This window comes from Falco biarmicus, chromosome 3 (genome assembly GCF_023638135.1).
Source record: "Falco biarmicus isolate bFalBia1 chromosome 3, bFalBia1.pri, whole genome shotgun sequence".
Classification (NCBI taxonomy): Eukaryota; Metazoa; Chordata; class Aves; order Falconiformes; family Falconidae; genus Falco; species Falco biarmicus.
The window spans coordinates 56,981,016-56,996,682 of record NC_079290.1 but is presented as its reverse complement, the minus strand read 5'-3'; the positions used below and the strand labels follow the sequence as shown (position 1 = coordinate 56,996,682).

Below are 15,667 nucleotides of genomic sequence, written 5' to 3'. Positions count from 1 at the left end.
CCTGGGATAATGCGGGGTATCTGAAATGGTGTGAGCATATGTTTGGGCAACTGATTCCCGCGATAAAGTTCATCAGCTGTGCTACCTACCATTGAGCCTGGATTACTGCAGACAATTTTGATTTAGTCTCTGTGCTGTTTGGCTTGGCTCCTGATGTTAGGTGGAGTACTGAAACTGGAGGACTAAAGCAAGCGTGGAACTGAGAGCTGCCTGCTCCCACTACGAGCACCCATGCCCTTTTGGTTTTTTGTTTGATCTAGGGATGGGGGAGCAATATGAGGCTACTGAGTGCTTTCTGGTGAGGTTGAGGCTTTAAATGCAGCTCCCACCAATAACTGCTGTTAGTTGCAGGGGAGATGAAACTTCATCATGACCTTTTTCAGGGGCAGTGAGGGAAACTTTATAGCTGTTAGTGGAAAGTTCTATTTAACTTAGCTTCTCCCTAAGAGGGCATTAGCCACGTCTGCGGTGCCACAGCTGGGCAGGGAAGGTCAGCAGCTGCCTCTGCAGCTGTAGCTGGGCTGTTCCCCTCTCTATCAGCCAAACCCTTTGGCCAACAAGATGGGTCGTTCCTCTCCATCAGGGAGCCAGGCTTTAAGGGGGATGGCACACCCAGAGGTACAGAAAGAAAGAAGAGATGGAAAATCATCTAAATAACTATTTTGTTGACAAGGCATGCTGTCACGTAACAAGAATCAAACTGTTTGGGAGGCATTCGGAAGTGAGTAGCCCTGAGGGCTGCAGCTCTGCACCTCCTGCGTAAGATGGTAAAAAAATACATCCTCCGTATGCAAGCTTACAGCTCAAAGCCCCATGCACTTGGGCTTCTTTTTAAGTCCTTAGGCTAGCAGAAAGAAAATCAGCTTTGTACCTGTCTTCCTCTATTACATTTTCTAGCCATGCACTACTGCAGAAACTTCTGTAGTTGGAGCGGCAGGGTAACACACAGCTAGACTAACCTTGCCAAGTCAGAAGATATATCTCTGCTGCTGAGGCTGCTTTACTAAGCCAATAGATGTTGTTAGGTAGTTGGAGAAATAATTTTTTTCTGTGAACATGTTACATAAAGGATGCTGAAATAAGCAGGAGAAAGAAATCAGGACCGGGGAAAGAGAATAGAGCCATAGCAGAAAAGGGGAATATTATTCCAAATGGTGCTTTTCCTAAGCGCTAAGATAAAAATAATCATAGGGTTTTTTCAGTGGAATTTTTCAGAAGGTCAAATGGCATACTGAGTCATTGATCTGCTGTCTTCTCAATTCCCTTTAACTGCCTGAGAAGATTACTTATAAAACATGGTCTTTCTGGGGAAGAGGAAGGGTACGGAGAGAACAGATCAAGGGTACAGGCTGAGACTAGAAGAACCAAGAGGGAATTCAAGAAAGGGTTGTTCTTGTGAGGTGTGTTTTCCACAAAGCTTGCATAAGTCTTGTTGCTCTGTCAAAAGAGCTGTGTCTTGTCTTGCACGTCTGTGCTGAGAAGAGTTTTTTATATATGTATTATTTTTAATAGGCAGTTTGAGTGGTTGGGCTTGCTGTTGTGACTCAGCAAAGTAGATTCTGTGCTTCAGCCAGATAAGTCTTCTCCAGAACTGATTTTGTCCATTATTAATAAGAAAGAAGGAAAAAGAGTGGTTTTCCAGCAGGGTGATATGCTGTAGCTCAGATACTTGACGATTCTGTAAACACTAAGGCTTAGTTTCCTTGTCTGGAGAGACCTTAATGTTATCTGATCAGCATGGAAATGTGAAGTCTCTGGGTTAAATGGACAGAGCTTCTCTGCTGATGTCCTGTCTTGGCTGGTCAGTGATCTAAGAGGCTGTGTTGCCAGTTTTCCTGGTGGTATCCATAATGTATTGACAGGAATGGCTGGATAGGAGCCTGCATTTTTTAATTTCAGTGTTTGTAGAGATAGAATGGCTTGTTTCCTTTCTAAGTGAGAGTCTCTGAGTCTTTCAGCTTTACTTCCTTTTAACTTCCATTTCCTTGATCAAATACTGCCTGTATCATCTGAAAGTCTGGGCACCGTGCAACACAGCGAGAAAGCTAGTATTGCTGAAGATAAGAGCAGTGTTTTTAGGAGGCTGCATCCAACACAGAGAACACAAATGCGCACTCAGCCCAGTTTCAGTAAGCTCTGCTGAACCAAGGGGACTGAGAGGGGTAAGGACACGGAACTGGTGCTACCAGCCGTTCCAGTGCTAAGGGAAAATGATACCGTTTTGTGGTCTTGAGCCTTGGTAGATTGTAGGTAAGGAGTCCTTTCTTGTGGGACTACCCCCAGTGAAAGGGAAAACATTTTTCTTTCATATAAACTTCATTATATAGAATAATTAAGCAAGATGTATTGAATCATTTTCATACTCCACTTGAAGTGGAGTATTACTTTAGCTTTACGTGAATTTCAAAGAATCTTTATCTGCGCCAGCTTGAAACTGAAGGCGTCAATTGCGTTTTTCTCTGACAGACCACGCTAATACCAGGTGTATGATTCCAGCACTGAATAACATATGTTATACAACCATTTGCTTTGTGTTTAATGCTTGGCTAATAGTTGGCTTCCAGAAAAAATGCATGCCTGTACCTAAGGGCTCCTTCCTGTTGGCTGTTGAGTGAGGAAACCCTGTATACAAGCAAAAGCAGCAGCTGGAAAAAGACCCAAGTGAAGGTTTAGAAGGTGTCATTTAGATGTAACTCGAATTTTCTCTGTTCACAGGCTTGGAGGGGCAATGAGCAGGATGACTGGATTCCTCGCACCTATCAGGATTTGGAAGGTCTACCTTGCATTGTTATTCTAACTGGCAAAGACCCTCTGGGAGAAACTTTCCCCAGGTGCTGTCTTTACTCTTGCAGAATGATTGTGCCCTGACGTGTTTAGATAAGTTGGGGGGTGGATAAGTGGTTTGGTACCATCTAGCTATTCTTTCACAAAAAAGTGTGTTTTAGAAGAATTTATTTGGGAACAGTTTAAAATTTTGGAATGTGTAGTTTGTGAAAAGTAAAGCTACTATGTGGGTCAAGGAATGTCTGTGCAGAGTACCAAGGGGCCTAACTTATGTGATGAATATTTAAAAATAATTTTAGATTTTATTATTTTATATATATATGTGTATATATATACACACACACATATATAGTTACTAGATACTGGCTAATAAAATTGTTCATAAATATTTAATAAACAATTAAGATAGGGAGTATTCTTCAAAGTCACAGAAAACAACACTTCCTTTTTTCTTGGGCTGGGTTTTCTAGGTCATTGAAATACTGTGATCTTCGACTAATTGACTCAAGCTATTTAACTCGGACTGCCTTAGAGCAAGAAGTAGGCCTGGCATGCTGCTACGTCTCCAAGGAGGCAATTCGAGGGCCTATTGTAGCTCTTCACCTTAGTGAGAAGGAGCATGAGAAGGCTAATGGTAGTGAGAATGACTCTGATGAGCTGTTGATAGACTTGGACCGACCCCAGAGTAATAGCAGTGCTGTCACTGGAACCTCAGGTCAGTTATTCTGCTGTTGGTCTGAAAAACAAGTCTTTGTTTCTGCATCATTGGGAGTTGAATGCAAACACTGAGATGTTTAGTCAAACATGAGTTGCTTAGATGTATCCTGCTGCAGTCTAGGCATTGAAATATTAGTAACACATTCTTTCCACAGCGAGCAATTTACTTGCCTACAGTTAAAAGGGGATGGTGTTGCAATGGAAGGATGGTATGCCATAGCTATGGGTCCCTCGTGAATTTCATTTTTAAACTTACATTTCACATTTGTTGTTAGTTTTGTCCAGTGGATCCTGAAAAGATTTTAAAAATCAGAGAAGAAGTGGATAGTATAAAACTTTAGGAATAGAAAGATGCTCTGTAACTGCAGGGGTAGCTATGGATGAGGATGGATATTTGCCTCCTTGCCAACACCAACAGAATGCCTCTTCAGGCATCAGTGGAGCCTCATCTTCCACCAAGTTTTCCCTTCCTTGCATTCCTTGGGCACTTCTGAGTCCTTCCCTTTGTTTCACTATGAGTTTGAAGTATTAGAAGAGCTGAACTGGATCTTTGCCATGCACCAAATCTTCCCATACACTAACTAAACCTGACTGGTATGGAGGAGGGAGTATAGCCCAGTTCACATTAAAGTTGCAGTGAAATGAATGCTTTATTCTCCATAGAAAGGAAGGTCAAATTGATCTGTGTATATAGCAGTGTGTTATACTTGAATTTGAGAAGGTTGTACCATCAAATTCCAAATCCCAGATGGGAAATGATAGTTAACATAGAGACTTGGATTGGGACACTTGTGCTTGGGCTCTGATCCCTAGCTGAAGGGCCATTGCCTCTCCAGCAAGAGAGACAGATGGATGTTAATAATTTCTATGGAGAAAAACCGACCTAAGCCACAGCAGCATGCATTGAACAGAAGTATTTGTATGTAAAGATTGTCTCATAGAGCAAATAAGTTCATGATTTTCTGATGTCAGTCAGTGTCTGATCATTGCCTGCTCTTTGTTTCCCCAGGTTCTCTGGCTGACAACGGCGTGAGCTCCTCGAGTGCTGCAGACAAATCTCAGAAGCAAGCACCATCAATTAACTTTCAGACTGTGGTGCACAGCTCAGTAGATGACGGAACTTACCCCAGCTTCACAGCTGGAGAGACCTTGAAACAAGAATGCGACTCCCTGGGTAACCAGATGGCGAGCAGCACCACTTCAAAACTACCATCACTGTCTTCAGTCTCCCAGACGTTTCAGTGGCCTGCCCATTCGGCCAAAGACAGCAAGGCCCTCCGTGCTGCACTGCCGCGCATCGTCATCCTGTCAAAAGCTGCCTACTGTCTCCTGAGCTCACAGAAAAGTGGGAATTTGCTTTCCTCCTCTTCCCTCCTGCCTCATGCTGATGTGTCTTGGCTGAGCTCTCTGAGGCCTCTGCTTCACAAGAACATGAACAGTGAAGAGCAGTCTCTTTACTACAGGCAGTGGACAACAGCCCGACAGCACCACGCAGACTTCAGCAATCAGGGTGAGGCATCTGGCTCAAGGAGTTTTCACCCCAGGCGGCTGCTTTTGACAGGACCACCGCAAGTAAGAGAACAGTTCCTTCCTCTTGCCTTATTAGCAGGATGAGAGGACTGGTGATGAGGACTGCAGATTGTGCACTAAAGGCGCCCTGCAAGGTTGCACACAGTGATGTGTTTCGAGGTCAAAAATCAGTCAAAATTTTTAAGGTTAAGACCATCTTGGAAGCACTAAGGAGAGGAAAGGTGATGCTGTAATGTCATGTTTTAGCCTAAGTGAAATACATGGTGCTGGGCATAAAATTGCCATGCTCATATCAATAGAGAAGCAGTTATCATTGCCAATCTCCCTGCGTACAAAAGTGACACAGGCTGCGGGCGGGTTGTGCTCACAGGTCAATTTTGTAACGCTATTTGGCATAATGAGGAATATTACATCTTGTTACGTTTTCAGGCAGAGCTAGAATGGGTTAAGCCCAAGGGCATTTATCTGAAACGTATTCTCCCTTTGTATTAGTCTGAGTTGGGATTTGGACTTTTTTCCATCTCTGGCTCAGGTGGGAAAGACTGGCTCATACTTGCAGTTCCTGAGGATTCTCTTCCGCATGCTGATTCGATTGCTGGAAGTAGATGTGTATGATGAAGAAGAGATTAATGCCAGTAAGTATTTAGTAGTCATTCTTAATATGCATTATAAAGAGCCTCTGTTATGTATTAAAGTGACAAATTTTTAGGCTTATGGAAAGACTATAAATTAAACCCACCACTTGTCCTGTCCATTAGCGTGTAACTAGACTTACTGTAGGTATCTGTATATATTTAAATATTGGTTAATAAAACCAGAAATTTTATATTGAGCTTAGCTTAGAAGTATTAAATGTATTTTTGGATCAATATGTTCAGATACCACTAAAATGAAAGCGAACACAAAACTGTAAATGGGCAACATCTGCCCATGTTATCTCTCCTTGCTAGTTTTTAAGCACTGGCTACTTTTAAGCAGACAGAACATTTAAGATCATTTTGTTTCTGGCCAAAACATCACTATTATTTATGTTTATTTACAAATTTAATACCAATTTTCATTAAGACTGCCTTCTGTCTGCTGTTTACAGTTGTTACACTGAGGAAAAAGGGGAGCGGGAGTCTTTGGATTTGTGCTCATTTGCCAGGTTGCACAGATCCGTTAACTGCTGTGGCAGAACTTTGCTTGCAGAAGCACAAATCCTTTTAAAAATTAGTCCTCTTCAGGGTGTTCTTTACATAACTGTGGTTTTGTAGTGAAGATAACTCTGTGGTGCATAGATCTCATGACCATTAGACTGGCATCCTGAAAATGTAGTTGTCAAACCTTTGAAAAGGCTAATCTGCATTTCTGCTCAGAAAGTGTTGTTAAGTGAAAAAAAAAAAATAATCCTTTTGATTTGGAGCATTGGGGGCTGTTATTCTCTTATTATATGAACTGAAGTACTCCAGAAACATAGGATGAAATATAAAAATTTAAGAGAAGTTCTGCATCATGCCATCTGGCCTGTTGTGATCACAGCAATATGTCACACCCCTGCCAGGAATGCATGGAACTCCATAAGAAGAGCAGTTTGGGTTGGGGGGGGGGGGGGGGGGGGGGGGTTGGTTGTGGCTTTTTTGCTCCCACTACTTCTATTGGAATGCTTTTCCAGAGCCATAGTGTTCAGATGATTGAAAATATTTTTATTCTCCAGCCCAAAGATGTTCCTGTCCCAATTACAAACATTCTTTTTAAGACCAAAGAAAATACTGATCTAAATGAAAATACTTTTTCTTTTCTTTAATGTTTACTTCTGTGGTGTAGTCAGGCAGCAATCTTGCCCGCTCTGTGTTCATCTGGGTAGCCTAGGTCGTTTTACAGGATCCTCACAAATTACAGGCTCTTTATTCTCCTTATTGGTTTAGTAGCTCTTCCCGCACATCTATATTCAATTTACCCTTCTGGTACATGGGTAACCAGAACTGAATGTGGTATTCTGCAAGTTGTTTAACCAATCTAGTGTACAGCGGCTTGTGTATTCCCCCACCCACGCTGAAAGTCCCATGACTGATGAAACCTGTGATTGTACTGGTCTTTTCCATTCTCCCATTTCACTGGCACTGATAGGTACCTTGTACTTGTGGGTTCCTCAGCAACAAAGTAATTTCCAGTCAAGGCGGGTCCCAGCCTGCTGCAGAAATGTTTGTTGTTATTCCTTGATTGTACATATGACTCGTATTTTTTCTGTTAAATATCACCCAGTTTCTGTCATTACAGTTTTTAAGGGCACTGAATTCTTTCTGGATGATCATCGATCCCTTCTCCATATTGACAGTGACTCTTAGAGCGTGCCACCAGCAAACTTAAGCCTATATGTTTTTTTTTCAGTTGGTGACATTAGTGAAAATATTCAACAGTATGCCCCTTTACTGATCTTTTAACTTCATTGGTAATCTCAACCTGCCTTAATGTTTACAATGTTACATGCTGCCATCTTCTGTTTAATCAATTTTTTAAATGTAAAGGTCATTCACTCTCTCCATTTTCTTCAGCTGTATTAACAATTTGTTATATAGTATCATGTCAAATACTTAGGTCCAGAAGGATAAGATGTGTTGCATTTCCTTTGTTGAGAGAAATAGATATATCATAGCTGTGTACTAAAAGTAAGACAGGATTCCTTTGGTCAACCCATGTTGCATTTTCTTACATTTTTCATTTACTTCAACATCTTTAATTATTTTCTTCACCCTCCCCAGATTTTGAATATTACCAAGGTCAAAGTAATGACCCCAGAGCTCTGTAGACTACTGTGTCTCCTCTTAAATGGTGATAATATATGTGCTATGCTTGCACTGAAATCAGCCTCCTACCTGATTTCACATACCTGTTCTTTCAGAAAACTGGCGTGGAGATTATTCTTTCTGTTTTGAGTGTGTATCAAGCTTTCAGGGTTTTATTTCCATCTTGGCTTATAGTAAACCTTTTATTTCCTTGAAAACATAATTGTCAAAATAAAAAGATAATGAAAAAATTATTTTGATTTATATAACTGAGGTGATATAGCAACAAAAATTATTTGCTTTCATGAACTTTTCTGAGGTCTACCTCAGCCTGACGTTTGGCAAAGCTTATTTTGTCTCACACTTGTTGACATCTAAGACAAAACTTAATTCACTGGTGAGATTTTCCATTCCTCATGGATTTAGTTCGTTCTTAGTGTCCTTTTGATGTAGTCCCTCTGAAGCCCCTTCCTCCCGGTGTTCTTATTTTCCTTGGTATGCTGGTTAGTGGTTGTTTGGCAACTGCGATTCTAAGGAGTCCAAGTCTCATTCATAGGCAAGTCCCTGGTTTTCTCCGACCAGCTGACGTACAGAGCAAGCTTTCTCAGAATTTGTCTGTATGGATAAACTACTATGCCTCACCTGACCGGTGGCATATGTTAATTTGAGCATAACATGGTGCCGGTGAGGTTAGTGACCACTAACTGCTGCTGGCTCACATCCTATTGCATCAGTCAGCACAGGGTGAGCATGTGCTTGTCTGTAGACCCAACCTTAATTTCACCTGAGTTTGCTTTTCTAAAATCAGTAAAACCCAGTTAAACACCTACTTTTGTGTGTTCTTCCAGCTCATTTTAAACTGAATTGACTCATGTTCAAGCTGCAGTCCAAGGCTGTTTTGTTTGGCCACTGCTTTCTAATGTTCCCATTACTTAAACTTGATTTTCTACTTTATAGATTTACCTCAGCTGGATCAAAGCAAAGAAGTTCTAGTTGATCCTTGCTGGCCACATCCCATTCTGTAACAGGAGTGTCTTTTACTGCCTTTATCATGTACCACCAGCTACTGGTTCATAAATCTATACAGCCTCTTTCTCCTTGCTTTCATCCTTCTACCTTTGGATGCTTTTGCTTCTCATTTACCCAGTGCTCCTCATTTGAACGTAGAGAGGCTCGAGACTACACCTGTATCTTCTGCACAGATAGGACTATTCATTCAAGCAGTTTATGCTTAAACCAGAGTGAATGATAGCTGAGCAGCTTGATGAGGGTCAGAGGAGAAAAATATTGATGAGGCTACTTTGTCTGGACACAGTTCCTAAAGAATTGCAATTTCTTTGAAATGGCTTTGTGTGGATTATAATTTCAATTTTGGTAATATTTATGATGTTTAGATATGTCTGTGTGTGTGTGTGCACCTGTGTGAGTTCCTGTACAATTGTAAATCGGCAAACATCACGTAAACATCATTCAGTGGGTATCTGGTACTGCTTACCTGAAGTGTGTTGTTGCAGATCATACAGAAAACAGTGAAATTACTCAGTCTACCAATGACCACTGGCCAGACATTGAGATCTTCAGCAAAATGTCTTTTGACCTGAGTGTACATGACCCCAAGTACAGAACTATAAGTCCTGTATACACAGAACAACTTTCAAGAGTGAAACAAGGTAAGTAGATTGTAGAGATTTTAGGATTACTTTCCTGCAAAGAAACAGTTTTTATTGGATCAGCTGAATACATGAGTTCACAAGAGCCTTTCATCTCCAAAATGACATGGAACAAAACAATTTGTGTGTTCTTTACAACTGTTACTGGGATCACAGTCTCTGGTTTTTTAACACTCATAAAATTTCTGTTACTTCTTTTCTTTGTGCACAGAAACAAGCAAAGAAACAAAATCAGAGGAACCTAAGAAAAGGGAGACTGTGTCTATGATGTTGACTAAATATGCAGCTTACAATACGTTCCATCACTGTGAGCAGTGCCATCAGTATATGGACATTAATCCTGCCGCACAGGTTGGTGTCAAGGTCCCAGGGTAAACTGTATCCTTGATTCTTCTGTGGTCTCTCCAGGCGTATCACTCTGGTCTCAGGACTCAGGCTTTCACCTTCCCTGAGATGGAATTGTTTAATTCTTCCATTCTCAGGGGAGATAATGAGCTACAGACCCTGGAGCACCAACTGTGTCTGCTGTGTTCTGCGTGAGCAGTTCTCCTCTCCAGCTGCCTCTGACAAGGGGTGAATATTGTGACTAGTTGTGTCAAGCCAAAGCATTATTCAGCCTGCCCAGAGGGTTCGCAATATCTCATGGGAGAGGACTGTAAAAATAAGAGAGATGCTTGTCTTACCTAAATGCCAGCCATCCACGCCTGTGATGGGAGACTGGAAGGCCTACTTCTTCCTCCCTTTGTATGTAACTGTGCATGCTTCTCAGCAGTAGCTTACAAGTCACTGGACAAAAATGATCATTTTAAACTGTTTAGTTAAAAAACTTCTAATCTCTGAAACAAACAGTTATGCTCACAGGAGACTGACAGATAAGATTATTCCTCGTTAATAGCTCGGACGTTATTTCTTAACTACCGCCACCAACAGTTTACTTGGAAGTTTCTTATCTCAAATCCTTCTTTCTTTGCTTGCTAATCTTTTCCAACAGCTTGCTATTAAGCTGTCACAGCGTAGACACACTGACCTGGCAATGTACGATGTCAGTTACCTTGGAGCAGCACCAGCAGGTCTGATTTAAACCTCATGCTTCATTAAGTGTGTTGACACAAGCAAGTCTCCCAAAGGACATCTGTAGTTCCCTCCACTCATCTTTGTGCATGTGGTCAAACATAACAAGTACTAATAAATATAAACATCTACTTGTATGTGCAAGTGTGAGTTGTGTATATAGAATTATGATAACTGAACTCAGAAATTGTACATTGACGTGGGAGTCATTGGATAGCAGGCGTTATGAAGGGAGAGAGCTTCTTAAATGCTTTAACATAAATAAAGCCTCTTTCATTTCTCAGCTTTACTTAGGCTAATTAATTCTTTAGTAAAGATTATAAAAAACAGATTACTAAGAGTAAATTATTTGACCTTGTAGTAAGATAGATGCTTCTGTAAGATGAAATCCTATCAGCTACGTAGGCACTTTGTATACACTTACACAGTTCAGTGAAGTGCTGTGCAAAGTCAAGCTCACCCAAATTCTTCATGGCCTTGTTAATGGCGTGGTCTGCTTTGGTCACCTAGCTGCTTGGAAGAGTATTGCCACAGGAAAAATACCTTACTAGTGCAGCCATGCTGCTGCTGAGGTGTCTGAATGGCAGTGCACTCTGCTGTGGAGGCACAGCCACATGCTCCACTGCTCTTTGAATCTTTTGGGAAAATTTATGTGGGCAGTTTGTTTCCTAGTATACGTATTTTTCAGTTCTTGTAAATATTGATAAATAATTTCCCACTCAGATGGACTTCAGAAGAGTCCATTTTGACCAAAGATCATTACTGGTACAGAAAACTGATTCTTTTAATAGCAAGGCCAGTTACACGCCTAAGTAATGGGGCTTATGGTAGAGGAAAATGTGACTATAATAGAGTTAACTTCAGTTACTGAAAGATAATGTTTTGGATGTTCTTCTCTGATGGCTTCCAGTATTGTGACTGTAAGAGCAGGTTGCCAAGTACTGCTTATGTGTTACCTGCTTGCAAATCTTTTTTGTTTTGTGTATACAGATGTCTGACTCCACTCTGCATGCCTTCACATTTTCATCCTCAATGCTAGGAGAAGAGGTTCAACTGTATTTTATAATCCCCAAGTCCAAAGAGAACCATTTTGTCTTCAGCAAGCAGGGAAAACATCTAGAAAGCATGCGCCTCCCACTCGTTTCTGACAAGGTGCGTGTGCTGCTCTTATCCATATGCTGAATGGAATCAACTTGACATACATTTGCAAATTAACTGTAGTTGGCTAGATTTTTTCACTTTTTTTTTTTTGTTTTAAGGTCCTATTTTTTTCTCTTTTCTTTTCTTTTTGTTTTAAGGTTCTTTTCATAATTCTTGCCTGACTGTCCTTAGAACTGGAGTTTTTGAGGACAATGATCTCTTTTTGTGTTCCTAGTGTCCAGTTCATATGCGTTGCAATGATCAATAATCTTAAAATCCAGTATAAACAATAAATAAATAAAAATCCATATCAGGAATAACCTGCTTTTTTCCTAATGTTGCCAAAATACCTCCTTTTCAGCAGAATTTGAATGCAGTCAAGAGTCCTATCTTCACTCCATCAAGTGGACGTCATGAACATGGCCTCTTGAACCTCTACCATGCTATGGAAGGCATCAGCCACCTTCACCTCCTTGTAGTCAAAGAGTATGAAATGCAACTCTACCGTAAATACTGGCCCAATCACATCATGCTTGTCCTGCCAGGCATGTTCAACAATGCTGGCGTTGGTAAGAAACACCATCAATGCATTGCTGTGAAGATATCAAAATCCATATTGGACAATGTGGATCGTGTTGTTAAAGGAAACATTGCAGCAGATTGGCTTTTTTTTTTAAAAAAAAAAAAAAAAAAAAAAAAAAAGATTAACTTTTTTATTTAGCCAAAGCTAAATATAACTGCAGCCAAACACTGGGGGCTTGAACTTTGAACTTCATTTTCATGGATACTGAGGTTTTCCTGCAAGAAGTTTTCAGTAGCTTCAGTTTTAGAATCTCAGCCCCTTCTTGGTTTAAGTTATTAATGACCACACAGTCAGTCGTGTTTGGCAGAGTCTCTTAAAAGGTCCAGTCTTCTTGGTATCTACCTTCTAGATTTACTTACACAAAAAAAGGGGCATGCTGATTTCTTTTTAAACTAAGATGTTAGGAGCATTAGGTTCACAAAGAGTAATGACTGTAGATGTTCATGTAGCCTTTCTCTCAAAGGAGAGAGTGGTAAAGTCTAATAAAGATCTCTGTATGTCTTTTTTACGGTATTTTCTCAGGTGCTGCCAGGTTTCTTATTAAGGAACTTTCCTACCACAATCTAGAACTGGAACGAAACCGCTTGGAGGAACTAGGAGTCAAGCGCCAGTGCGTGTGGCCGTTCATCGTGGTCATGGATGACTCCTGTGTTTTGTGGAACATGCACAGTGTCCATGAACAGTCGAGGTAAGTAACCATCCGGCGCTGGGGTCCCTGCACTGATCCAGCACAGACAGCAGCATGCCTGTAACTTAAGCTCATCTCTAGCATCTGACAGGGTATGAAAGACCAGACAACTGGAAAAGTTGGGCATCTGGAGCTGCTGGTGAAGTACTCAAAATATTCTTAAGCAAAGGCAGCTTTCAGCAGTGGCTTTGATGTAGTAACATCAGGCTACCTGTCCAAAGGGCCTCACAGATGTGATTCACTCAATTATTATGCAGATAGCCCAGGAACCACACACTTACACATTAGATATATTGTCTAAAATGCAAAGAATCAGCTTTTTCATTCAGAGCTGTAGGAAGGCTATAGATTTGTCTTGTTGACCACCAACATCCAACCTCCTGCTGTTGAACACTTCCACCTGGCTCTACACTTAAATCTGTGTCCCGCAGTCAAACCTCTGCTTGTGCTTGTTCTTTGGCTAAAGCCAGTCTTGCTTTTAGTGACTGATTTATTTCTCAATGTTACTTCCCCAATTTGTTTTGATTCAGTTTATGTTTCTCATTGAAAACAGTTTATTATAGGAACTTTAGCTTTTTAGAAGGCATTAAACTCTTGCCCTTCTCAGCGCTTATCCTGTCCATTATGGAGAAAACAGCCTTCCAGAAATGGTGTGTAAGGCAATTCCTTTCCCTTCCTAAATTGCTGTATAAGACCCTATTCTGCTGAAAGGCCTATTTTCTTATAGGGACTAAATTGATGGGATAAGATTAGTTGGCTGTTGTTTAAAAAGTCTGCATTTATGTATACATTTTTACAGCATCTAGAGTAAACACTCTAAATAATGGAATTTCTTGAACCTTTGTATACACATATATGTGTGTATATATATACACACAGTGTATGTTATATAAAAATAATAAGCTATGTTTGTATTTTGTGTATGATCATGTTTTGCAGCCAGTCCCTGGAGCCTGGAGGTTCCAGCAAGAATGTGTCTCTGAAAAGCGTCCTCCAACACATTGAAGCCACCCCCAAAATTGTTCATTATGCAATACTGGGTGTTCAGAAATGGAACAGCAAGCTGAATGCCAGGAAAGCAAAGACTCCATTCTCCAGGTGCCACGTGCGTGATTTTATACTGCTCAACATAGACCTGACCCAGAATGTGCAATATGATCTAAACAGGTAGGCGAGATATATATGTGTGTGTGTGTGTGTATAGATATGTATGGTAAAGTAATAAACTGGCATGATAAGAATCTTGTCACCATATTTCTGAATGGTGTTGAGATAAATGGAAAGATCCTGTCTAAGGTAATGAGTGCACAATCACAAAAATAAAACACAGTGTGATATACATTGCATCTGAATGAATATGGCATCAAAATAAGCTTACCATCAGCCTTTTCAGTCCTCTGTAGTCCTGAAAGAAGAAACTTCAGGAGACAAAAGTATCCGGGAGACCAAAAACAGAAGAAACCAACCACAATTACATCAGTCACAGGAAAAGTGTGGAGCTTCCAGAGAGCCTCTGTAAGAGGCAGGAATCAGTTGCATGACAGAACAAGAGTGTAGGAAATGGTTGAACCATTGCTATGTCAAGTGCTATGAGGAGACTTTCCTTGTACTTCCTTCAGTCAGCTATCCTCTCTGTTGCCCCTTGGGTTTGCGATAAAAACAGATGCATAAATAACTTTCCACTATTTCCTTCCTTTTTTCCCCCTCCTCACCTAATTCCATCCTAAAGCATTTGCAATAAAGCACTGTTACCACGGGGCTTTACCGCTAGTTCTTATCACGGACTGAAGCAATATCCAATTCCCTCCCTTCCTGGCCAAATGAGTTTAGAGTAAACCCTGTCTCTGCTATCCACAGACTGGCCCTGGGGCATCCCACCCTGCTGTTTTAAGGGATCCCATATATTTGAGTGAGGAATTGTAGCCTGTCAGTGCAAGCTGGAGTCTGGTGTGGCTTCAAGAGCTCTTGATTTCAGATTCTTTGGCTGGTTGAATCATAAGATGGGAATCAGGCCACAGAAGTGAGCAGTTCCATCATAAATAGCGCAGGATAAACGTTACTTCTCAGATGCTTTGTGTCCCACAGCCAAATATTTGTCCAAGCCGTGTTTATCCCCTGATTCCAGTTCATTTAAAAATGTCATATAGAACTGGCTTGTTCAGAAATTGAGGTTGGTCACTGCAGAGCTTATAAAAAATTAACTAAAAGGGAAGGAAAAAAAGAAAAAGGAAAGGGTGGGGAGGAAATGATTGATGCCAATACATGACGAGGATGAGAGGACTACTCAGACTTGGCATGGGGAAGAGGCATACAGACGGACTGAAAAGCGGAGACTTGTTTGGCCTTAAAATGGCCAGAAGTTATTTCCTACACTGGGAATGGAGGAGTTGAAGGAATGAGTCTTCAGAGCTGTGCAGAGAATCTGTATAGGCACTGTATCAGATGGTCTCCAGAAATCTCTGCTGAGCCTGTTCCAATGCCTTTCAGCAGCAGGTGTGTGAGTGCTCGCTCACACGCGGCAGGCACAGCTGCTTTAGTAATCTTGTGTTTAATGTCCAGGTATTTCTGTGAAGATGTAGATTTTAATCTGCGGACGAACAGCAGCGGCCTGCTTATCTGCCGCTTCAACAACTTCAGCGTTATGAAGAAACATATTCAGGTTGGAGGACAAAAGGACTTTATCGTTAAGCCAAAAATCATGGTGAGTGTGGCTCTCTGC

The 15,667-nt window shown here is 41.1% G+C and overlaps 1 protein-coding gene across 13 annotated transcripts in view; it reads left to right on the top strand.

Moving 5' to 3' along the window:
* GREB1L (GREB1 like retinoic acid receptor coactivator) overlaps positions 1–15,667 on the top strand; it is a 144,617-nt gene that overhangs the window by 122,015 nt on the left and 6,935 nt on the right. For 11 of the 13 annotated variants that reach the window (XM_056330835.1, XM_056330834.1, XM_056330832.1 and 8 more), the window contains 11 exons: positions 2,716–2,831; positions 3,255–3,499; positions 4,511–5,073; positions 5,564–5,666; positions 9,311–9,466; positions 9,678–9,817; positions 11,528–11,689; positions 12,039–12,246; positions 12,783–12,948; positions 13,888–14,115; positions 15,508–15,649. In XM_056330835.1, coding sequence (XP_056186810.1) covers positions 2,716–2,831; positions 3,255–3,499; positions 4,511–5,073; positions 5,564–5,666; positions 9,311–9,466; positions 9,678–9,817; positions 11,528–11,689; positions 12,039–12,246; positions 12,783–12,948; positions 13,888–14,115; positions 15,508–15,649 — 2,229 coding nt within the window. The remainder of the gene's footprint in view (positions 1–2,715; positions 2,832–3,254; positions 3,500–4,510; positions 5,074–5,563; positions 5,667–9,310; positions 9,467–9,677; positions 9,818–11,527; positions 11,690–12,038; positions 12,247–12,782; positions 12,949–13,887; positions 14,116–15,507; positions 15,650–15,667) is intronic. The other 2 variants (XM_056330842.1, XM_056330837.1) reach the window with 1 other exon arrangement.